The sequence below is a fragment of the Dreissena polymorpha genome, chromosome 4 (assembly GCF_020536995.1).
Source record: "Dreissena polymorpha isolate Duluth1 chromosome 4, UMN_Dpol_1.0, whole genome shotgun sequence".
Classification (NCBI taxonomy): domain Eukaryota; kingdom Metazoa; phylum Mollusca; class Bivalvia; order Myida; family Dreissenidae; genus Dreissena; species Dreissena polymorpha.
Window position 1 is genome coordinate 67,409,591 of NC_068358.1, and position 23,219 is coordinate 67,432,809.

The 23,219-nt window shown below is 36.3% G+C and overlaps 4 protein-coding genes across 20 annotated transcripts in view; 3 read left to right on the forward strand and 1 right to left on the reverse strand.

The window, feature by feature from the left end:
- Window positions 1-1,152, forward strand: part of LOC127879110 (zinc finger protein 330 homolog) — a 43,778-nt gene extending 42,626 nt beyond the window's left edge. For 5 of the 6 annotated variants that reach the window (XM_052425781.1, XM_052425785.1, XM_052425783.1 and 2 more), the window contains one exon: window positions 817-1,152. In XM_052425781.1, coding sequence (XP_052281741.1) covers window positions 817-995 — 179 coding nt within the window. In that variant the 3' untranslated portion in view covers window positions 996-1,152. The remainder of the gene's footprint in view (window positions 1-816) is intronic. The other variant, XM_052425782.1, reaches the window with a different exon arrangement.
- On the reverse strand, window positions 1,060-3,949 carry LOC127879115 (uncharacterized protein C11orf42-like). The gene is made up of 6 exons (XM_052425791.1): window positions 3,780-3,949; window positions 3,388-3,565; window positions 3,102-3,280; window positions 2,646-2,753; window positions 1,865-2,018; window positions 1,060-1,177 (listed from the first exon to the last, which is right to left on the reverse strand). Coding segments are annotated over exons 1-6 (711 nt in total). The 5' UTR covers window positions 3,871-3,949; the 3' UTR covers window positions 1,060-1,176.
- Window positions 3,950-4,126: 177 nt separating this feature from the next.
- Window positions 4,127-7,251, forward strand: LOC127879109 (uncharacterized). Of its 2 annotated transcripts, none has more exons than XM_052425780.1 (5): window positions 4,127-4,446; window positions 5,109-5,273; window positions 5,578-5,802; window positions 6,195-6,479; window positions 6,880-7,251. In XM_052425780.1, exons 1-5 carry the CDS (start codon window positions 4,245-4,247, stop codon window positions 7,092-7,094), a joined length of 1,092 nt encoding a protein of 363 aa, XP_052281740.1. In that variant the 5' UTR covers window positions 4,127-4,244; the 3' UTR covers window positions 7,095-7,251. The 2 variants fall into 2 exon arrangements, with proteins under 2 accessions (XP_052281740.1, XP_052281739.1); XM_052425779.1 differs by having other exon boundaries at window positions 4,130-4,446; window positions 5,106-5,273.
- A 2,455-nt stretch (window positions 7,252-9,706) lies between these two features.
- LOC127879099 (transient receptor potential cation channel subfamily M member 2-like) overlaps window positions 9,707-23,219 on the forward strand; it is a 79,021-nt gene continuing 65,508 nt past the window's right edge. For 10 of the 11 annotated variants that reach the window (XM_052425730.1, XM_052425738.1, XM_052425739.1 and 7 more), the window contains exons 1-11: window positions 9,707-9,847; window positions 10,987-11,081; window positions 11,433-11,517; window positions 12,078-12,656; window positions 13,454-13,647; window positions 14,330-14,512; window positions 16,616-16,837; window positions 18,507-18,705; window positions 19,516-19,732; window positions 20,267-20,420; window positions 21,690-21,789. In XM_052425730.1, coding sequence (XP_052281690.1) covers window positions 11,064-11,081; window positions 11,433-11,517; window positions 12,078-12,656; window positions 13,454-13,647; window positions 14,330-14,512; window positions 16,616-16,837; window positions 18,507-18,705; window positions 19,516-19,732; window positions 20,267-20,420; window positions 21,690-21,789 — 1,951 coding nt within the window. In that variant the 5' untranslated portion in view covers window positions 9,707-9,847; window positions 10,987-11,063. The remainder of the gene's footprint in view (window positions 9,848-10,986; window positions 11,082-11,432; window positions 11,518-12,077; window positions 12,657-13,453; window positions 13,648-14,329; window positions 14,513-16,615; window positions 16,838-18,506; window positions 18,706-19,515; window positions 19,733-20,266; window positions 20,421-21,689; window positions 21,790-23,219) is intronic. The other variant, XM_052425741.1, reaches the window with a different exon arrangement.

Consider the following 23,219-nt stretch of genomic DNA (forward strand, 5'->3'; position numbering starts at 1 on the left):
TAGAGTCAGATATGGAAGTAGGAGAACTTCTCCTGACTAGAGTCAGATATGGAGGTAGGAGAACTTCTCCTTACTAGAGTCAGATATGGAAGTAGGAGAACTTCTCCTGACTAGAGTCAGATATGGAGGTAGGAGAACTTCTCCTTACTAGAGTTAGATATGGAGGCAGGAAAACTTGTTCAAACAAGAGTCAGATATGGAAGTAGGAAATTTTGTCCTAACTAGAGTCAGATATGGAGGTAGGAGATAATTATTCTCTTGACTAGTCAGATATGAAGGTAGGAGAATTTCTCCTGATGAGAGACAAATATGGAGGTAGGAAAACTTGTTCAAACAAGCGTCAGATATGAGAGTAGGAGAACTTGTCCTAACTAGAGTCAGATATGGAGGTAGGAGAACTTGTCCTAACTAGAGTCAGATATGGAGGTAGGAGAACTTCTCCTTACTAGAGTCAGATATGGAAGTAGGAAAACTTGTCCTGATTAGAGTCAGATATGGAGGTAGGAAAACTTGTCCTAACAAGAATCAGATATGAGAGTAGGAGAACTTGTCCTAACTAGAGCCAGATATGGAGCAGTTTATATACATGCAGACAAAGTGCAATTATGAAATAATGTAACAGAAGTAAACAATATGACATTTTTATTCGGTGCATGTCCCCTTTACTCCTCAGTATGAAAATAAAGTTAAATTTCAGTGTGTCATGTCATAAACGATGGCATATTTGTGGGAATGGTACTCAATGAGGTAAAAAGTGTATTCCTTTGACACTACAGTGTGCTGTCTACAATTATAATTTATTTCTTTGAATGCTAGGAGGTGATGATGATGATGATGATGATGATGATGATGACGACGACGATGATGACACAGAAGAAGATGATGAGGATGAAGAAGATGAGGATGAAGATGAGGAAGAGGAGGATGAACCTTCAGACAAAGAAGCTGATGATAAGAAGCTAGCGGACAAGACTGAGAAGGACCTCACAGTGTAATTGCTTTCCTGGCCTGGCATATTACGCAGTGGAGATTGGATACATGAGAAAATCACCAACAATATTTTTAAAAATAAATTATCTTTAATTATTTATACAATGTATATAAAAACAGTTGTGTAAAAATGTATATTTAAATAAAATCTGTTAAGATTAACATGTATTGCTTTGAAATCCAGCATCTGAAAGAAAATAATAAGTTATTGTGAATAAATGGGTAGAAAAAAACAAAGCAGGAAAGAAATTTGTCTGTCCTAGAACTCTGTCCAAACAATTACAGATCTGGTACAGCGAGATGTACAGATATTTGTACAAGAACTGCATATGATTGAGCTTTTCATTCTGAAGACACTAATATGTAGCATTAAAGTTGTGTTGATTGTTAACAACAATAAAAGAAGACATAGTCTTGAATTAATATTAATCAGAACATGAGGAGACTTTTATATTGACACATGTACCATGCTAAGTGGCAAAGTAAGTTACTTTGAAAAATCATTAACTTAAGTTACGAATTAACACCCGATTTTAACTTGCAAAATATGAATTTGCCAAATGGATATGCATACTAAGCAAACAAATCATGCCATAAAGAGTTAATATAGTAACCATATAATATGTAAATAAAATAGTAGTTAGTAGTAACAAGTGGGAGAACAAGGCCTAATACTCGTGCATTAAGTGTTGTCCCAGATTAGCCTCTGCAGTCCCCACAGGCTTATCAGGGATGACACTTTTCACAGAGAACGAATTTTTGTTTTGAAGAGACTTCTATAAACAAAAAATCCATAAAAGCAGAAAGTGTCGTCTCTGATAACTGTGCGTACTGCATGAGGGTCTTTTCATGTGAGAGGCTCATATATATATACCAGTTAGATGAAGTTGCAGCCAGACTGCTGGCTATGGTGCTCTGCTTGATCCAGTTCACCTTCCACTTTTCCCCCTTCACAACCTTGCTGGCCCCTAGGGTTCCATTGGGATAGAGTTTGTACTTCATCAGGTTGAACCCTACTGGGATCTGACCTAGGTGATAGAAATTGCATCTTGTTAAAAACCTTGTCATTTCATTTGTTGAACTACAAAATATAATGCTACTGAAAACTTTACTAATCTTCCCTGTACCCTCACACAATAATTGTTTTGGTCTATTAAAGGTAACTGATTTGTACCTTGCCCCTTGATAGCGGACTGATGGCATTGAAAAACTTTTTTTAATTTTGCAATATAGCTGTTTTGTACCCTTTCAAGCATAATGTTTTGTACTATAAAGCTTAAAAACGTTCAACTGTTTTGTACCCTTATATTAATACTGTATGTACTCTACAAGGTACTGTTTACTTTTAAAAGATGATGCTTTGTAAGCTTAAAACTTATTGTTAAGCTCCCTTAACAAAGTGCTTCGTACTAAATTGGTTATATTCATAAACCAAATGCAAGTGTATTAGATTATTTTTTTTCAAAGATAAATTTATTAAAGAAGCTAACTTATTTTAAATGATATGCAGTGCATATCATGAAACATTTCTTTGTTATATTTAAACAACAGTATACTTCTCATTTTTAAAATGATACAGTTAAAGTTGAGTTTGCTACATGTGATTCTAGTTTAGAGAGAGCTTCTGATATCCTGTAAAAATCAGCTGCATTAACCTTTAAGTAAATATGTGTCCTCCTTTCCGGCAATGGACAGTTGAATCTTCACCTCACTGGCGTAGAAAGTCTGCGTGATAAGGTAGATACGGTCGAAATCTTTGTAACCTGTAACATTGTATGGTTGGATGAAACAATTCTCACAGTGATTTGATGACCCAATAGAAAATATATCAATAAATTGGATAATAATCATACGTCAAAGACTAGTTATTCTAGGGCGGGAAAATAAGATTTTTAAACTAGAAGAACCATATTTAAACTGTGTAGGTAAATTGTGGGAGAATAAACAAGCGACACAATAGTTTAGTTATGTTATACCAAATTTCATGGTACACAGATGCCCCCGAATCTTTGCCCATCACAAAAACAAAATCATATACATGTACATATGTGTTACAGACAGCTCTTCCGATGAACTTCAGTACCAATTTAGAAACCACTACTTCAACATACCTGTTTTCACCATATCAAGAGCAAAATCCCCAGGTTTGGGCAGATATTCAAGTGCCCATTTTCCGCATCCCCAAATTTGCACGGTCAGCGACTTTTTCACTCCGTGTTTCATGTCCGACTCGTGGAATTCGTAAGCCTGATTCAATATGATACCAGTGTCTTTTTTAGCGTTCCCCATTCTGAAAATGGATAGCATAGTGAAAATAGGACATAAAAATAATATATTTTGTTAGATATACGAGTGGCATTATAACCGGAACACAACCGATGGTTAATATGTGCTTGCCTTTCAATGACATCCGGTAGCGGACCGGCAATGAATTCCGAGATTGGGCCGACCGGAAGAGCGGTTGATATGGCGCCCGTAAGCTTCTCCATGCGGCTGCGACTCTCCTTCAGAACCACGTGCGCTACGTCAAATTTGGCGGCATCGCGCAGAAACGGAACGGGAATAGCGTTGTCACCTGAACAGACAAAATTAAAAGCTAAATTATTACTATCAATAACTTAGCGAATATATCATCAATACATTAATAAATTGTGTTAATACTATTTTTCGTTGTAAGTATTTTATTAATAGCTAAAACAGAAAGAAAAAAGCAAGTCTTTAACTTTGTTAATTTATCTTTAAAAAAAACGATTTTTTTTGTTTAAATGTAAAGAACAGTTTGTGCCTACCCATCAATTGGACGGCGACAATATCTCGGATCTTCTCCCAGGCATGTTCAGCCTCGCAACTGTCCAAGCTCTTATATAAACGCGAATCCATTTAAGCGTTCATAGTCAGGTCTTGGTTAACGATAAACTGACAGTTGTGTGGTATCTTAGAAACGACGTCAAAATTACCATCTGTGTGAATGACGTCATTTTCGTTTAAAATTCTACAATGTTATTCTTAAAAAATCATTATAAACTGACCGCATTCACTATTAAAATTATATAGTATCGGTGTTGCTTTAAATCGTTAATATACGATATAAAAAGAAACTTGCATTGATAAATCCTAAAAAAACTGTGTGACGTTATGTAAATGACGTCATGGTTCAGTACGTCACAATACTTGACAAAGAGTATTTGCCGTTGCTATGTGGCGAAGAAAGTAGCCAGTGTCCGTTCGATGAGTAACGTTAGCACACATATGAAATGAGAAATTGTATAGACGGGCGCAAGGAATTCTACGACGACAAACTCAAGCGTGTAGAGTACGTTGACGATGATCAGACTGACGTCACTCCGCTGCCCGCCATGGTGCCTGTGGAATGGGTGCGCCTAGAGGACGTATGGCGCCAATTTGGGCAGGCCTTCGTGGACGCCTGCATTGCCAACCGCTGGAAGACGACGCTTAGTGAGTCACCTTTGTTTTTGAGTATTCGTTATATAGACGGATTTAGAGGTGGTGAGACCGGCTTGTGTTTTACCCTCTATAATAAACAAATTTAAAACTTCAGAATTCACTCAACTAAAACTAATCATGTATTGTCAGCTATAAAATGTTCTTCAAATACTTTTTGCCGCCATTCAATGCGCGTGTCATGAACTATTATAACGGTCATCTACATTATAAGCAACAGTGTGACAATTTCTTATGTATAATTAAAAACGGTCATATTGGATAAAATATTGTATATTCCTATTCATTTTCATTAAGACGGTCACTCTACGATTGTGGGCAAAATGGCTCAAATGTTTATCTTCTGATATAAGAGGCGATATGTTCCACAAAGAACGCTCATGGTCTTACTTTGACACCGAAGTTCAACATAAATGCTCAACACATCTATACTTTGACATCAAAATTTACGTAAATACCCAGCAATAATAAGGTATTTAACACAAAGCTATCGGGTAGGGTATCAATTTTTTTTCAGTGAAAGCTTAGTTTGTAAAATTTGTGGCGTCACACTTCATATATAAAAATACCATTCATGCACCGTTGCTGATATTAAGCGAGAACTTTTCAGTCGTTTTAAGTACACGTTAACTATACCATGTAATGTATTTCAGTAGGTGAAAGTCCAAAGTGGCTGGCAATCCCGGGTTTGAATCCAGCAGAGTACCCATGCCACCCCGGCGCTGTGGTGATCTTGGAAGAAAAGAACGTATTCGACGTCGTCCTGCACAATAAGGTCGTAGGATATTTTGCCGGCGCTGTCGAGGATTTCTTTGCGGCTGGTAAGTGGGGCAATAATAATGAAATTAAGACATGCCCGTCGTCAGATAAGTAAACAACTCGCTGCATGGAGCTATGAGGAATGATGGTAAAAAGGGAAAACCTACATGCTTTGGTTTGAACAGTATTTATTCAGATAATTTGTACATGACATAATTAATAATTGGATTCATTCAATAATGGATATGAAAACAAATTACTAAAAATATATTTGCTTTAAATATACTGTTTGTGTAAATAAGCTTTGTATAATAACGTTGTTTAGCACGAGTTTAACTTAAACGATGCAAAACATTTTCCTCTTAGGTCGACCCAAGGCAGGCGCTGTCAGATTATTAACCAAGACGTCTACGTCATCTTTCGGGACTCTCCGGAAGGAATTCCGAGCACGGAAATCACCGAGGGCAGTCATTATTACGGCGGAGACACAAGACGTTCTCTCACTTAAGTCGTCAGCTACTTCATCTGCACACTGCACCAAATTTCCAACATGGGCCAAGAAAGGCACTTTATTGAGTTTGGATAATTTTGGTGAGGAATATGATATAATTTGCTTTCACTGGCCTTGACTATAAGGCCAGTTCTTTTGTTGCAAAAAACACCTTTTTCAAGTTATCGACACATTAACTGGAAGTATATCACAGCATGCGTTTGTCTTTATGACATTTTCAGAGCTTTACATTCAATATTTCTTCTTCTTCTTCTTCTTCTTCTTCTTCTTCTTCTTCTTCTTCTTCTTCTTATGATCTTCTTCTTCTTCTTCTTCTTATTATTATTATTATTACATGTATTATGGTTATTATTATGGTTATTATTTTTTATTATTATTAGCATATGTACACCATTTTACATTATTATAATTATTATAAACATATGTGGACAATTGTGCCGCTTCTATATCAATTCGCGTATTTCCTTTGTAGCATATACCGGAATTCGATCCCGAAAGTGTTACGTTGTCAGCCAAGTGGTGCGGTCGAGTCGTCTTACATTGGAATTCACGTTAAATGGAGAAATATTTTACGAGACGGTTTATGACGTCCCGGTCCCGATCTGTTTCCAGCTGCACAAAGTTCATACTGAAAAGGGAAGCTATGGTGTACTAAAGTCAGTCACTCCTCTAACGAAGAAACCACACATACATTTCGGGGAACGAAGTGAAATTGACAGATTCATAAGACCTATGGTACCCAATCAATCAAGATATGGTAAGCGTGATTGTTTGACGCGTCCTTGTTTAGTGATGATTATAACATAGTTAATCTTATTGTCTATATTGTATAAGTGAAAATTATTATTTAAGTTGTTCTCGTGGTCGAAATGTTGCATTTTTTTACGGATGTATATCTAATGAACTTATTAATTATGTTCTATAATCCAGGGATATCTGATTGCTTGTAGTTTAATAATATATGTGAATTCACTTATGAAAAAAATTCACTGTGTCTGTATTACTTTAACAACATAAATGGTTTGTCAATGTGATTTTAAATAAATACATTACCATTGTCCGTAAAGACTATATGACAATCTGGGAAAAACGGAATATTGTTTCTTCGGGTCTGGACAATTCATCCAAGTGTCTTAGTATTCCTATATTCAATCCAGGACCGGATGTGGGTGACAATTCACCGGACTATGACAAATGGAGGGAGCCCCGAGTGCGCCAGTCGCTGCGGCGTAGCGGGTTGGGCAAGGACGATATCAAGCTGTACTTCGACACCCAGCACGAGTACAGTCAACTGAGGCACGTGCTCGGCGAACATGCGAATAGTGAGTCTACGGCGTTGAAGACGGATGAAAAGACACCGCAGTCTCATTAAAACAGACAATGATTTTGGAATGCATTTTGTTCTCTACCAAACGTGACAATAAGCTATTTTTTGTCTCGAAATAAGCACAACATACATTTGTACTCATAATATTCTCATACATTTTTGTTCATTTAATATGTCACTATAAAAAAATACGTAATAATTACTGTTTTAATGTTGATAATATTAAAGCTACAAACATACACAAAGCGTCACATCAGCTGCAACATAAGAAATGCCTTATTTTAATATGAGGTTCTTATATATGACAATTATGGAACCAATTCCAAACCGTATTGAACAAAACACAAAAGAACACAACTTATACACACACAAACTAATTAAACTGCGGTCACCGCTTTGCAAACACATTTTAATTGTTTGACTTCTTGCGTTTATAGTAAACAGATATCATCACAGCATTGATAACCATCATTTAATTGTTATTATTTAATTTAGTTCGAACAATTAAAAAGGCCTATTCAATAGCATGTTTCAATCGAAACACAGACAGAACTCATGTTTTGACTCGCGCAAACGGATGAGTTTGAAAGCTTGATTTATTTACTGTTCTTTAGATCCGATAAATCATCATGGATATCATACAGAGACCTATTGGCAGCTGACTAAAGCGCCCTTCACTTTATATGTGACTCAAGCGCCCGTCACGCTAAAACCGGTTTACACCCAGTGCTTAGCATTGACCGTTCCAATGCGGTGACCCCAGCTTTATTCTACTATTGTAACAACTTTACATCAAGCGCATACGTTTGTCTTGCAATGTCGAAATGGGTTTTGAAAAAGCTTTTTAGTTGAAACGTAAAATCTAACTAGTAGCGTATAAATCAAACGGAGCTACAACTTGATGCAACCCATTAAGATTTTTGTGTGTATCTTATTCCACAATTACCATGCTAGATGAAAACTAATTTTAATTTAAAAGAATAAGTCTGTAATGTATTAAAACAATCTGATTTTGTTACAATCACTATATCGCTTCAAACAGTACAGAACAGAAAAGATCATAACAATTCTGTATCATGTTTCAAAGATCACGTAATACATGACACTATATCTTGTGACAACAGTTAGGTCGTATTAAAGCGACTTTTCATTCACATTTCCATTTGTATCAGTGAATGTATTTAAAGGGGCCTTTTCACAGATTTTTGGCATTTTTTTTAACTTATTCATTAAATGCTTTATATTGATAAATGTAAACATTGGATCGTAAAAGCTCCAGTAAAAAAATCAAGAAAAAATTAAAAAAAGGAAAAGAACATTGCCCGGAGTAGGTTTCGAACCAGTGACCCCTGGAGTCCTGCCAGAGTCCTGAAGTAAAAACGCTTTAGCCTACTGAGCTATTCCGCCGTGTCACATTCGAGACGTATTTTATACCTTATATAAGCAATCTTCGTAGTTTCACAAAATTTAACGACAAAAACAGAACTCTCCAAATTATTCAATCGTTTCGCGTTGCAACGCTTTATAATTTTTAGGTTTTAAAATCGTCAAAAGATGCATATAATGGCTATATAAGAGCATGGTTAATGTTCAGTAATACTGTTTCCTCACAAATATCATAACTAAAACGAAAACTTACGAATCTGAAACAACTTTTTTCAATTTTGTCAATTTACCAAAGCGTGAAAAGATCCCTTTAATTACTAACCGGTAAATTAAATATCTGGAATATCAAGCTCAAGTGTGATAATAAAAATAGAAGTGAAGAAAGAAAGGGGAAAATAGTTTTTCCCATCGGGACTCAAACCAGTTTCATTTGGAATAAAAGTCTAACGATGGTACCACTCGGCCATCCAAACGTGTATATGCTTTATTATTCATTTTATACTTTATCTAAACGGTACACGTATTGTCATAAATTTATAGAAAACGACCTAAACAATGCATATTATTTGATTGTTTTTAGTTTATAACGCTTTTCAATCTCATCATTTTCAAATGTGATAACTCATGGCAATATTCATTTTTAGTTTAAAGCCACGCAACTTATTTGGAATAGTAAATTTAAGTATAAATAAGAAACATATTTTATCTATGCCAATTAGAATATATCTAGTGGTTACACGGTAGAAATCCATATTTTTTGTGCTTTAAAACATAAAAAATAATCGCGTTTGTCGAAATGGACGTATACGTTTAGCAATCATACTTTCGGTTTTAAAAGCGGTACCGATTGAAAAATAATAAATTACGTGCTAACTAGGTATATATTTAATTTTATCTATGCAAATGGGAATATATATGGTGGTTACAAGGTAGAAATCCGTCTTTTTTTGCGCTTTAACGCTTAAAAATAATCGCGTTTGTCGAAAAGGACGTATACCTATATAGAAATCCTACTTTCGGTTTTAAAAGTGGTACCGTTTAACACGGAGTGTATATTGACGTAATCTAGAGTCCGTGCGTTTAAAAAATAATAAATTACTTGCTAACTAGGCTATAGATTTAATGACAATTTTGCACAATTTCAAATTGCATCTATATGCATTGATTAACATGTATTTCATTTAAAGATCAGAGGCAAAGTGTGTGGCTTTAAATCTACCTCTTAAGATTGATTTATGCAATTAATCGTCTGCTGATCCAGAGTGTTTGATTCATGTCAAGGGAAGTAACACTGTGTTTTCATCTTTCAAGAGGCTGATGATATCAAAGTGTTCTTCCTTAAGAGTCTGCCAAAATCTTTGTTGCGTACAATATTAATGAATTACTGAAATTGTTAAAAAAATATTTTCAAGGTAAGTAATTGCTTATTTTAATGTTGTTTCACGATCGTGTCACTATGATTGCGGCGCATATACCGTTAAACTAAGAGTCATCAACTTGTGATGGACTTAAAGCATCGCTATGGGAGCTTCCGAGTATGCGGACTTCGTACCAAGGAGTCTTCGTGCCTGAGGACAATGTACCAATATTACGGAGATTTCGTTCCATAAATGTTGATTGTTTGTTCATATCATGTATATTGGAGATGATCTTTATAAATGAACACATGAAAGATAACATTTTATTAGTCTTAATGATATGTGCTCTGGTTTATTGGCGTTTATTCTGCTGTAATTTTGTGTTTAGCCCCACTTTAGGTAGCATGATTTTCAGACATTACTTGTAAAGTTCATTAAATTCAACTTGATTAATGGGTAAACAGTTTAAAACCTAGTTTCTTGGTATGGTCACCTTTCTTGTTGAAATGTATAATTTTTCATTTTAAAGTTACATATAAAACTACTACAGACATTCAACATCTCAAATGTTTTTGTGGTCATTGTGTGTATCACATGTCTGATAGAAAAGTATATTATGCCATCAAAACCAAGAGAACTTAAGGGCTCTTGTTAAATTTTAGTTGCACATCACTCAAAAATAATGACTTCTAGGGGGCTTAAACTTTACAAACATATAAACCAGCCAGTGTCAACTTTTGCTCCATTGTTTGGTTCAGATTTTCGTAGTGGGAGCACAAGTGTCTGCAACAATTTTCTAGTTTATAATTTTTTTGTTAGCACTTCTTGAAAGGTATCAATTTGTATTTCAGATGTAGGTACATCTAATTTAGGATGTGCAGTACACTAGAACCATAACTTTTGCTTGCTCGACTATTTTGAGAGTTATAGCCCATTGTTAATTTTTGTACTTCAAATTTTGGCAGTGCCATCAGTGGGAGACACATTTCTTTTTATCATTTTGTTTACTTAACAAAAACTTAATAATATTTGTTCTCCCGATTGTGTTGGCTGCAGTCACAACATATCGCGGGCCTCTTGATTTGGAAGCATATTGAACCGGCCAAAAGTTAAATCTGCCTAAAAAAGTTAATATTTTTGCTTAAGGCATTATACATGTGTATACATTCCTAATATCCATGTCTTTGTTGCAGTGTCTTCTTTATAATAAACATATATTGATATCTGCTTTTGGCACCTTGGACAAATTGCCAAACTTTAGCCAGCAGCAATGTCTGAGGAAAAGCAGGTGTGTATACAATGCTTGTATCATTGAGTACATACATTGTAATAACTAATTATTATTTGAATTTTAATGTCTATGTATGTGCAGTAGTGTACCGGGAGGTTTAAATAATACACCCTATTGCATGAAGGCAAAACACAGTATATTTTTTCATGAAATAGTTTGTTAAACTTTGATTTGTGATGTGTTATTACGGTAATTAATTTTAAGATATATGGAAATCTTCGTTGTAGTCACTTTGAAAAAATAGTAACATCACAAAATATATTAAATGTCATAAAGAATGATACAGTAAGTATTGTCAAACAAGACTTAATTAGTGAGCCCATATAACAATATTACAAGCCCTTACAGGAGGATATAGCCTTGATTGGGGCCAGATCTGAATCTGTGACGGAGGAGTCAGAGAGAGAAAGCCTACATATGGCCACTATACCAGGTATATAACAACATGTATATCAGTATGAGGTTTGCCATAGGTAATGTTTATTTAATAATTATATATACATGCATGCATAATCATTGATTAGCTGTCACTTGTTTAAAAATTGTTATGAATGAAAAGACAATGAGCTTATTTGAACAATTGTGCATTGTGTAACTATAGTTATTAGAGTTTTTCACCGTTTAATAATATCCAATGGTATGATTAAGTCTTGTTAGTTGATCATTGTAAAAGTGGTGCAAAAGTAAAAATAATGAGCAAAACTGAAAAGTTTGCCAGAATGGCTTACAGAAATCAGGAAACAAAATAAATAGCATTATGGAATTCATCTTAATAATAAATACTATTAAATTTGCACTCTCTGACAGTTTGTGAATTTATAAAGATAGGTCTCTAAAAATAAGTCTTGTAAAGTTCAATTAGGTGTTTATTTGTTAGTCTGTTTCAGGAAGTTTGTCACCTTGTTATGTTCAAAATGTTTTTCAAAATCCGTGGACAGAATTGTCCACCCCTTGGACTTGTCCTCAATCACGACCTTGATATCTTTATTTCAGAGAAGGAGTCTCCTGAAAAAGATGCAAGTCTAGCAGGTTCTGTTTGTCAAGAATATGCAACCTCTGTGGCAGGTGCCAAAAATTCCCCTTCACTCTCAATGACAGCACAGGGACGCAGGCGATTCATTCGCCTGGATACCACAATAGATAGGAATTCACCTAAGAATTCACCCACCTCCTCGATGAGTCAGTCTGTATGTGGAGGACTTTTCAATGTTAACCCCAAAGATGATGGCTTTCACCAGATAGGACGCACTGTTATAAATCCCCTTGGGTTCCACTCTTCTCAGCCAATAAATAGCTCCAAATCGATAAAGACTGGAAGATTTTCTGTGAGCCCTGCACAAAGTATTCAAATGCCATTGTCCAAACGCACGCCAAAAAATAGTGAGAGTAGTGCCGCCCCGTCAACAGCAGTGCCAGAGGGACGAGAGGAGTGGGAACCATCCATGCAGTTTGCCATGTCAGATATCTCACTGGTGCCGAACCAGGAGCAGGTGTTAGAGAGACAGGACGAGACCTTTGTCAAGTTTGAACTGGAGCAGCAGCCTCTCATTGACAACTTCATGGAAGTCATACGTAAGTAGGAAATACAAAAAAGTATGTTTCCTTAACCCTTTACCACTTAGATACGCTAATTGACGCTTTTTGGTCTCTTTTAAGTCTTAATTTCCAACCCTAAGATACTGAAAAGAAGCAAACAGCATATAACCTGAACAGACTGCGAGTTGCCAGCAGTCTGTTCTAGTTTTATGATGTTTGCATATAGCCATTTTCACTTTTCATCTAAAGGGATATGGTTAATTAAATTTATAAATCTATGGTAAAGCTTGCAAATATATGTTCATTAGTCACTGCCATCTGTCAAATACACCGTAGCAATCTCATGTTTTCTTAAATAATTAAGCTTACATTTATATTGTGATTCTCTGAAAATTTTTAAACCAGCAGGCTGGCTTGTCTGTTAGAGGGCTGGACTACACATCTGAGTATTGCAGGTTTGATAACAAGCCAAGCTTAACTTTTAGGGATATTGGTCATGAAATCCTTTCTTATCCATTCTTCTACAAAGCTGATTTAAGTAGGGCAGTTATAAGTTAATGGCATACGTTTTGCACTTAGAACTCGTAAACCAGTTAACCCAGGACAAAACCTAGTTTGTTAACTGACCGCTATGATATGACTAAAATATCGTAAGAATTGGCGTGCAATGAAACCTCCCAACAAACAATAAATGTTTTGTAAATTCATGTTTAGCAGTCACTTTCATCTGTCAAACTTGCAAAACTTCAACATCAATTTGATGTTTGCGTCATTGTTCTACCATATACCATGTTCATTTCATTGTTTTATTGTTTGAGTCCAATATTTGATAGCGCTGAATCCAGCTGATGAGAATGAACAACAGGGCTTTGATTTGGATCAATTTATAAGGGAGGTAGATGAAAACCAGACAACCGTGCATTCTCACTTCTCTGTGAACACGCAGGATAGCGCAATCTATGAGCACGCACCCTTGCAGTGTGGCAATATACGCTTTGACAAGGAGTCCAATGAGCTGCCTTATGAAGTGAGTACAGAGGCAAAACTTAACCCTTGCCCACTCAGAAGCAAAGTGGAAATGACTGCATGCAACCATCATAAAACCAGAACAGTATGTGAGTAACACACAGGCTGTTCAGGTTTTATGCTGTTTGCTACACATCAGTATTTTAGGGTAGGAATTGGAGCCTTTCAAACTTAAATCTGTTAAGAATAGGAGCCTTTCAAACTTAAATTTGTTAAGAATAGTCTTAAATTTAAGTTGATTTTCCATAGTGGTAAAAATGCATAGCTGATTTGTGTAGGGTTTATATCTGAATATCTTATAAGTACAAGCTTGTCAGTTGCATACTTTTTCATTGTTCTTGTTGTAAAATAAGGGATATTGTTTGGTTGTCTTACATAAGCATGGTGTTGCAAGCAAAAGAAAGGAGAGGATGAGTGTCAATAAACTGTAGTTCAGATTTAAATGTTTATACTTCTTTAGGATGGGGTTATAATGTGTTGGTTTTTCGGTTTGTGGCTCCACATGAAACTTAATTTTGGAGCAATCTTCTTCCATATTTCACAAGAGATTTAATTGAAACTTGAAATATGTCACAATTATATGAAGATGTGCTTGACACTTTTATTTATAGTGATCCAAACATTCTCAAATATTTTGCCCTTAAACGTGTTGAAAGAGCTATAGTTGCCCTGTGTATTTGCAGCCTAAGAAGCACTACATGTGTGTTGGTAGCGACACAAACATGCAGGACGTGACCGACTTCATGTCCAAGTACTGGGGTATGAGAAACCCGAACATTGTCCTGTCTGTGATCTCAGCTGAGGAGCAGTACAAACCATGGAGGAGTCAGAGGCTCAATGATGACTTCCAGAAAGGCATCATCAAGGTACCACCACTTATTTCAAGTATATTGGGTACATCAGCATCATCAAGGTAGCATCGCTTCTTTCAAGTATATTGAGTACATTGGCATCATCAAGGTAGCATCGCTTCTTTCAAGTATATTGAGTACATCAGCATCATCAAGGTAGCATCGCTTCTTTCAAGTATATTGAGTACATTGGCATCATCAAGGTAGCATCGCTTCTTTCAAGTATATTGAGTACATTGGCATCATCAAGGTAGCATCGCTTCTTTCAAGTATATTGAGTACATTGGCATCATCAAGGTAGCATCGCTTCTTTCAAGTATATTGAGTACATTGGCATCATCAAGGTAGCATCGCTTCTTTCAAGTATATTGGGTACATCAGCATCATCAAGGTAGCATCGCTTCTTTCAAGTATATTGGGTACATCGGCATCAGCAGGGTACCACCACTTATTTCAAGTATATTGAGTACATTGGCATCATCAAGGTAGCACAGCTTCTTTCAAGTATATTGAGTACATTGGCATCATCAAGGTAGCATCGCTTCTTTCAAGTATATTGGGTACATCAGCATCATCAAGGTACCACCACTTCTTTCAAGTATATTGGGTACATCAGCATCATCAGGGTACCACCACTTATTTCAAGTATATTGGGTACATCAGCATCATCAAGGTACCACCACTTCTTTCAAGTATATTGGGTACATCAGCATCATCAGGGTACCACCACTTATTTCAAGTATATTGGGTACATCAGCATCATCAAGGTACCACCACTTATTTCAAGTATATTGGGTACATCAGCATCATCAGGGTACCACCACTTATTTCAAGTATATTGGGTACATCAGCATCATCAAGGTATCACCACTTATTTCAAGTATATTGGGTACATCAGCATCATCAAGGTACCACCACTTATTTCAAGTATATTGGGTACATCGGCATCAGCAGGGTACCACCACTTATTTCAAGTATATTGAGTACATTGGCATCATCAAGGTAGCACAGCTTCTTTCAAGTATATTGAGTACATTGGCATCATCAAGGTAGCACCGCTTCTTTCAAGTATATTGAGTACATTGGCATCATCAAGGTAGCATCGCTTCTTTCAAGTATATTGGGTACATTTCAATAAGCTGCGGCAGTTAAATTGTGTAATACTGGGTCAAAAACTAGGTCACAAATTCAAATTAAACAAAAAACTCATGAAATATCTAGAGTCCACATTTATTGCCCAATCTCCATGTAACTAAGTCAGATCATTTGTCCCAATGATATATCTGCCAAGTATGAACTAGGTCGTCTGGCGTCAAAAACAAGGTAACTCATTTAAATAAAACAAGTTTGTGAAAAGGCCACATTTATTGCCTAATTGTCATGAAATTTGGTAAGAACATTTTGTCCAAATTATATCTCAACCAAGTTCGAAACTGGGTCATGTGGGGTCGAAAACTAGGTCACCAATTAAAACAAAAATTAAAAGCTTGTGAATACTAGAGGCCACATTTACCGCTGATTAATCATGATAATTGCTGAGAACATTTGTCCCATTGATATATTTAAAGAGTTTGAACTGAGGTCTTGTGGGGTAAAAAACTTTGTCAGTGGGTCAAATTATAAAATGCTTATAAAAAAAAGAAGTCACCTGATAGGGTTCCTGTCCATAAAAAACAACATGGCAGCCATGAGGTGCAGCAGTTTTCCTTATGTGAAACCATTTCAACACTCACTCACATTTTTTCCCAACAATCCTGAATCTTGCTCAGAATATTGATTTTTTTAAATATATTTTCTTGGCTTAGCTTGAAAATGATTGTGTTTTGTTAAGTCAGAGATGTTTTCAGTAGTATGTATAAGTTTATTGTTTAATCTTGTTGACACTACCTGCTTAGTTCCTTGGTGTTTCATGTGCAAGCCTTAGGTCCTTTTGTCGTGTTTTAATGAAACAAATGGTTTTCTGTTGAATATGTACTTCTGCTATATGGAAATTATCCTGTGATTTGATCAATGTCTAGATCTGTATTTTGGCCTTAATTAAGGATATTTTATATGATATTTGTTATGCTAAAAGTGTTTGTTGCATGTACTTATTTCACAAAATTTTGACATTTTCAGGCTGCAAACACAACAGACATTTGGATCATCACAACTGGCATTGATGCGGGGATACCCAAGATGATAGGAGACGCAATAAAGGAGTACAACATAAAGCTACAGAACTCTCGTCTAATATACAACCAGCTGTTGACTAGCTCGGAGTTGCGCCAGCGCAGACCAAAGGTCATAGGGATAGTGCCCAAGGATATCGTGCAGTACGGAGTCTACCTGGATGGAACGGTAGGTGTTGGATGTTGTTATGTCTTATAGATGTCCTTTTTGTGTGTAAAATTATTATGAAATGCCAAAGTCTTCTGTAGCACATACGATTACTATTCTTAGCTTTCTCTTGAGCAGTTCATTTATGGTTGAGCCAGGGCAGGACTTGATAATAGCCCCTGCAAGATGAATATTACCTGACAGAGCTCCAGATAAGGGTCGTATTTTCGTAATTACGAATTATTTTCAAGTCCGTTACGTTTTTATTTTAAAATCTTGTCGTACACTTAAGAATTACAAAATCAAGTTACGAATATTATTTTTACATCAGTTTGTATCGATTTTTATTGAGTTCTTTTCGCGTTCTTTTCGCGGTGCTTATATAGAATGGTTATCAGGTTTGATTAACAAAGCGCATTTTTTTCCAATAAAAGCGGCGTATACAGTCTATCTGTCAAAAAACAACGGCGGCGCCCAGAGAGCGTCCTAAAAAACTGCAAAGCGTCCAAAAACACGCTTTTAACATATTGTATGCAAAGTGAGCCGAGTGAAAATGGTCCAGATCGGTGAAAAAACATGGCTGCCAGTGATTGGGGCATTTTTCTGTATATGTATATAGTGAAAACATGTGAACACTCTAGAAGTCACATTTTTTGCCCAATTTTCATGAAATTTGGTCAGATAATTTGTTTCCTTGATATGATAGTTGAGTTGGAAAATGGTTCCAGTCAGTTGAATAACATGGCTGCCGGGGGGGTGCAGTTTTCTTATATTTATATAGTAAAAAAAAGCTTGTGAACACTCTAGAAGTCACATTTTTTTCCCAATCATCATGAAACTTGGTGAAAAGATTGGTTTTATATATATCTCGGATGAGTTTGCAAATGGTCCCGATGGGTCAATTAACATGGCTGCCAGGGGGGTGGGGCAGTTTTCCTTATGTGACTATATAGAGAGAAACCTTGTGATCGAACACTATAGAAGTCACATATTTTGCCTAATCATTGTGAATCTTAGTCAATACATTGGTTTTATTAATTTCTTGGACCAGTTGGAAAATGGCTCAGATTGGTGAAACACACTTTTTAGCTCACCTGATTGCTCAGGTGAGGTTTTAGGATTGGTCTTTGTCCGCTGTCTGTCCATCCACATGTGTTTTGTAAACACTCTAGCATTCACATTTCTCAAGCATTCTATATCAAAGTTGCTGAAAGATCTCAGTCAAGTTCGATGATGAGCAAAAATCACATAATTAATGCCATAATTATTGCACTTAGATTGTCCAAATTTTCATTATATTATACAAAATCCTTGTAAGCAAAGTTTGATGTTTGGTAAGGCGGGTCAACTGAAAATATAGGTCACCATTTCTAATCTTACAAAATCAAAAACACTCCATACGGCAGAGTTTTGGTTCACTCATGATGAAACTTGACCAGGATGTTTGTCTGGTCAATATCTTGGTCAAGTTTGACATTAGGTAAAGATTGAATGAACCGACTCCTTTCAGGTGAGCGAACTAGGGCCATCTTGGCCCTCTTGTTTTGTAATATTGAGTGCTCAGGTGAGTGGAAACTCAAATCTCAACTTCTATGTTGATCTGAAAAATTGAGAATGTTCATGATGTTGGGCCCAGTTTGTTGTTTAGGCTTACATGACACAGATTGCAAGCTTCGTTGTGTCTGCACAGGAAGGTGTTCAGATTCGCAATGTCGGTCAGAAGCCCAGCACCAATATATATGAGCTAAATCCTGACCACACGTACTTCATCATCGCAGACGAGGAGACTCAGGATGCCAGACTCGCTAGCCTGCGCTGTGCCATTGAGAATCAGTTCAGAAACAAGTCTGCGCGCAGGAGACCCACCGTTCAGAGGCTCATGAGCTTAGGTTTGGGCATGTGTTATGATGCATGGATGCAAGCTTTGTTGTATGAGCCAAGTTCTGGGAAAACAGGGCTAAATGCATGTGTGTAGAGTGTCGGCCCAGATTAGCTTGTGCAGGCATTTTAGGCTTATCAAGGACGACATGTTCCATTTTCATGAATTTTTTGTTTGAAAAAAGTCTCTTCAAACTGAAATTCCAGGTAAAGAGAAAGTGTCGTCCTTGATTAGCCTGTGTGGACTGCACATGCTAATCTGGAACACTTTACGCACATTCACTTGCTCATGCCTAGCGTCCTGAAAAAAGGACATTGCAAACAGTGTAAACCCAGATGAGACGCCGCATAATGCGGCGTCTCATCTGGGTCTACGCTGTTTGCTTAAATGAATTTCTGTAAGAATTGTTCTAAATATAGAAATAAATATACTATACATCCCTAATTTTGGAAATAAATTGATCCAACTTAGAAGGATGGGAGAGTCCACTAAACATAAATGGGTTAATTCCCTTTTTTTTCCAGAGGGAGGCTCATATAAATTCTTTAAACAAAGAAAGTCACTGTTTCTAAAATGTATGTGATAGTAATAAAATGTGTGTATGTAATATAATAATGATCTTTAATATACCTGTCGTTTTACAACATGGTTACACTGTTTGTCTGTCTGAATGGATCTGAAACATTGGATAACTTTGTTTGGTCATAGATACCAAACAAGAGAATAGATGAAAAAAAATGCATATTTTTTTGTAAGGGATGTTCCATAAAAAATATGGTTGTTATCACTCAAGTGTGAGCACATTTGCCATGGTGTTCAGGTTCAGATTCCGAGCAGGCACGCTCCCAGGAGCAGACTGGGCTGCCTGAAAACCAGGAGAACTTCATTCCCGTGGTGGGTCTGCTGGTGCAGGGGGCGCCTAGCAACGTGGATCATATCCTGTACTACCTGCAGAACAAGATGCCCATCGTTGTGCTTAAGGGAAGTGGTGGGATAGCCGACATCATTGGGTATGCATACGAGGAACTGCAGGAGAAGTGAGTATTCATGGAACTGAATCATGCTATAAAATAATTTGAGCCACAATCTCGACAAATGGGGGTTAATGCATGTGCCAAAGTGTTGGCCTAGATTAGCCTGGGCTGTCCGCACAGGATAGTCAGGGTCATCATATTTTACTTTAATTTAATTTTTCATCTACAGGAAGTCTCTATATGGCGAAAATCCAATTTAGGAGTAAAGTGTTTTCCCTGAAAAGCCTGTGTAGCCTGCACAGGCTAATCTAGGACAACACATTCCGCACATGCATTAAGATCATTTTCCCAGGGTTGGCTCAACATATATTCAAAGGTTTATAGAGTTTATTTTGATCATATAGTGACAATTGCAGTGAAAGGGATGGATGGTTATTTACAGAAGACTAGCTTATTTTTGACTGGACCTTTAACATGCTAACAAAAGTACATAATCAGAAGTTACCATCAGTTCTTGTTTGTAACCAATCAGTGTTTGTTACCAGTCCTTGTTTGTCTACAACTCCCTACAAATAACACGTCTGTGTTCATCATCAGGGCAGAGTCAGATCCTGACTATGAAGAAAACTTCCTGAAGCCAGAACTCATCAAGATGATAACACGGGCATTTGGATCCAACTTTTATGACAACGATCTTTCCAAGTTTACGCTCCGAGACAAAATTATCCAGTGTGTGAAATCAGCAAATGAGGTACAAATTGTTCTGTTATCATTTGGCAGCTTGGTGTATCTTCATTCTTTTCTCAGATCTGTTGAATTGTCTTGTAGCATACAACAATTTTGGAGATTATCACACAAACAAAGTTAAGGGGAATACCTAGGAATTAGCTTTTATGTCCATGGTTTTTATGCTGTCCTGAAAGTAACTCAAGTGCATTTTTGAATTTTGCAAATTTGTGATACGTATGATACATGTGTGTATCCTGCTCATAACTTTGTTGCTCACGATTTTAAAATAAATGGGCACCATCCATCATGAAGTTGATTTGAACAACTATATCGCTGGCTTCAAGGTCAAGATTACAGTGGACAATGGAAGTTTATGAATATTCCTTATAAGTATATAGTAATATTTGTGTGTCTGGTTTATAGTTTTGATGTGCGTGATGGGATTTCAAAATAAATTTACACAAATAATCATAATATCTGAGTGATGTGTCAAGGAAACGATTAGTTACTTGATTCAAGGTCAAGGCTACAGACGACCCTTGAAATTTGTTCATACTTCTTCTATGGTAAAAATTTATTGTAGATGTTCATGTGCCTGTCGCTCATATTTCTTTTTTGAGCATCCAATATGGTAAATATTGGATGGTCATTTGGTACTTATTAGTTTAAACCTATTTATTTTAGCTCGATTGCATCGAAAGCCTATGGTTTATATAAACGCTCTCGAGTCCATTTCCAGGGCCTAGAACAAGTACTTGGTGTCTTTGGGGGAGATTTAATCCCATGTTGGGGATCGAACCCGTGACCTCCTGGTCGCTAGGCGGACACCATATCCATTACACCACGGCGACCTTTGATACTTATTGAATTTGAATTAATGATTTGGTACTTATTGAACAGGTGATAAACAGAATAAAAACACCTACTGACCTGATATTAAAAACTATATTAGGCACCCTTGTATCAGGTAAATATCAGCAGAGTGCTATGATATAAACCAAATGAAGTCAATATTTTCCAATATCAACCAAGTTTAATAGTCTGCCACTACCTTAATTAACTTCGATGCTTTTGTCCAACATTTGTCGTCTGCACCAAGTTCAAACATGTCTGGCCTACCTGTAACATTCCTTAACGTAATTATGGTGCCTGAAACTGAGCAGAGTAATTCATGGCCATTGTATCCCTTTTGTGTGTGAAAATGTAACCCCTGTGCAGAGTGCCAGTTGTTGGCCTGTGCAGAGTGCCAGTTGTTGGCAGTTTGACTACATGCTGTTGGTTTTTATTTCAGGGAGAAGGGGACAGCACATACATCACTGTGGTGAACATTAAGGGCTGGGGCTCCAGCATGAAGGATCTTGACAAGTACATACTCAGGGCCCTCTTCAGATGTATGTGCACAGGCATTTGATGCATTACGCACTAAAACCAATATTATATAATACATACATGTAATTTTCCATTTATGTAGAAAATAGCTTTTAGCCATTACATCAATATTTTAAGTAATGGTACCAAGTTATACGTGGCTCACATACTTACGATCATACTTAAATATAATAACAATTCAGTTAGTAATTTTAGCGTTCAAGTGGATGTTTAATTCTCTAAAAATGTAATATTAAAATGTTTTGTTGTTTTAAAATGTATTTTATATGGCCATTTAAAAGTGACATTTTATAGGAACACCTGCTGTAGGTGGCATGCAGGTATTCAGGAGAAAAATGATTGCTTAATATTTCACAAAAGTTAATTCAGATCATCATGAAACTTGGTGATAATCTTTGCAGGCATATATGTAAGTCTAGTTTTATAAGCAGCCAGATTGCATTTCAGAATAATGGCCCTCAAAATGTAAAAAATGGTGTCTACTGTCAATAAAAAGGAATCTTTAGATGTACAATTAGTAAGTTTGAAAAGAGACCAAGCTCGGGATTGAATTAGGGTCTCATATGGTCAAGATTTAGGTAATTTACTTAAAATACAAAAATGATTTCCTCTCAATAAAGATAGTGTGGATTGAGATATTGGATTCAAACTTTGTGAGTAGTGAACTTACCTTGTGACCTTGCTTGGGATTGTATTTTGGGGCTGGTTGGGTCAAGGTCACTGTTACTCAAAATAGAAAAATGGTTTCCTCTCAATAATTTTTTTTGGAACAAGATTTTACGTAGACATTGTGTGTGTTGGTAGTTTTCCTGTAGACCTAGCTTGTGATTGCAATTCTAACCAGTCGGGCTAAGGTCAAGGTCACTTTTACTAAAAATAGAAAAATGTTTCTGCTCAATAAGTTGAGTTTGATGGAGGTATTGTGCTTACACATGTAGGTAGATTTTTATTAAATTAGATAAATATATTTAACACTGAAGATCTGCTTTAATGGGCATTTTCATTTTTTTTTTTGTTGTCTCCATTATTTTTTGTGCCATCATTTGTTTTACAACAAATGAATACATCCTTCACAGTTCAATGTTACCCAGACCTTTAAATGAACGTATTTTGTGACATATTGGCCCATTTGTTTGCAAATTAGTATCCTTTGGTTATTTACCACATATTTTGTCAAGTGTATGTAGCTTTCCAACGGAGGAAGTGACCAGATCTCATTAAGCTTATTTATATTAAATGAAGTATTTCTTGCGAATTTCATTAAAAAATATATCATTTGTGTGAGATTTGCTTGTACTTTCAATTAGGCCCTTTAGTTTATTCTGTATTTCAGCGGATTCCCATCATTAAGATCACACCTTGAAAGCCACACAAGCCTATTAGCATATATGCAATGAAGGCTGATGGGCTCATTAATGTTCTAGTGAAAAAT

Bases quoted from the DNA above. Each gene is read 5' to 3' on its own strand.
- LOC127879109 (XM_052425779.1), top strand. From the start codon at position 4,245: ATGAGAAATTGTATAGACGGGCGCAAGGAATTCTACGACGACAAACTC. The intron at 4,447-5,105 runs GTGAGTCACCTT...AATGTATTTCAG, and splicing joins CCGCTGGAAGACGACGCTTA to TAGGTGAAAGTCCAAAGTGG. The intron at 5,274-5,577 runs GTAAGTGGGGCA...TTTTCCTCTTAG, and splicing joins CGAGGATTTCTTTGCGGCTG to GTCGACCCAAGGCAGGCGCT.
- LOC127879115 (XM_052425791.1), bottom strand. From the start codon at position 3,870: ATGGATTCGCGTTTATATAAGAGCTTGGACAGTTGCGAGGCTGAACAT. The intron at 3,566-3,779 runs GTAGGCACAAAC...TTGTCTGTTCAG, and splicing joins TGTCGCCGTCCAATTGATGG to GTGACAACGCTATTCCCGTT. The intron at 2,754-3,101 runs GTATGTTGAAGT...ACAATGTTACAG, and splicing joins TCTTGATATGGTGAAAACAG to GTTACAAAGATTTCGACCGT.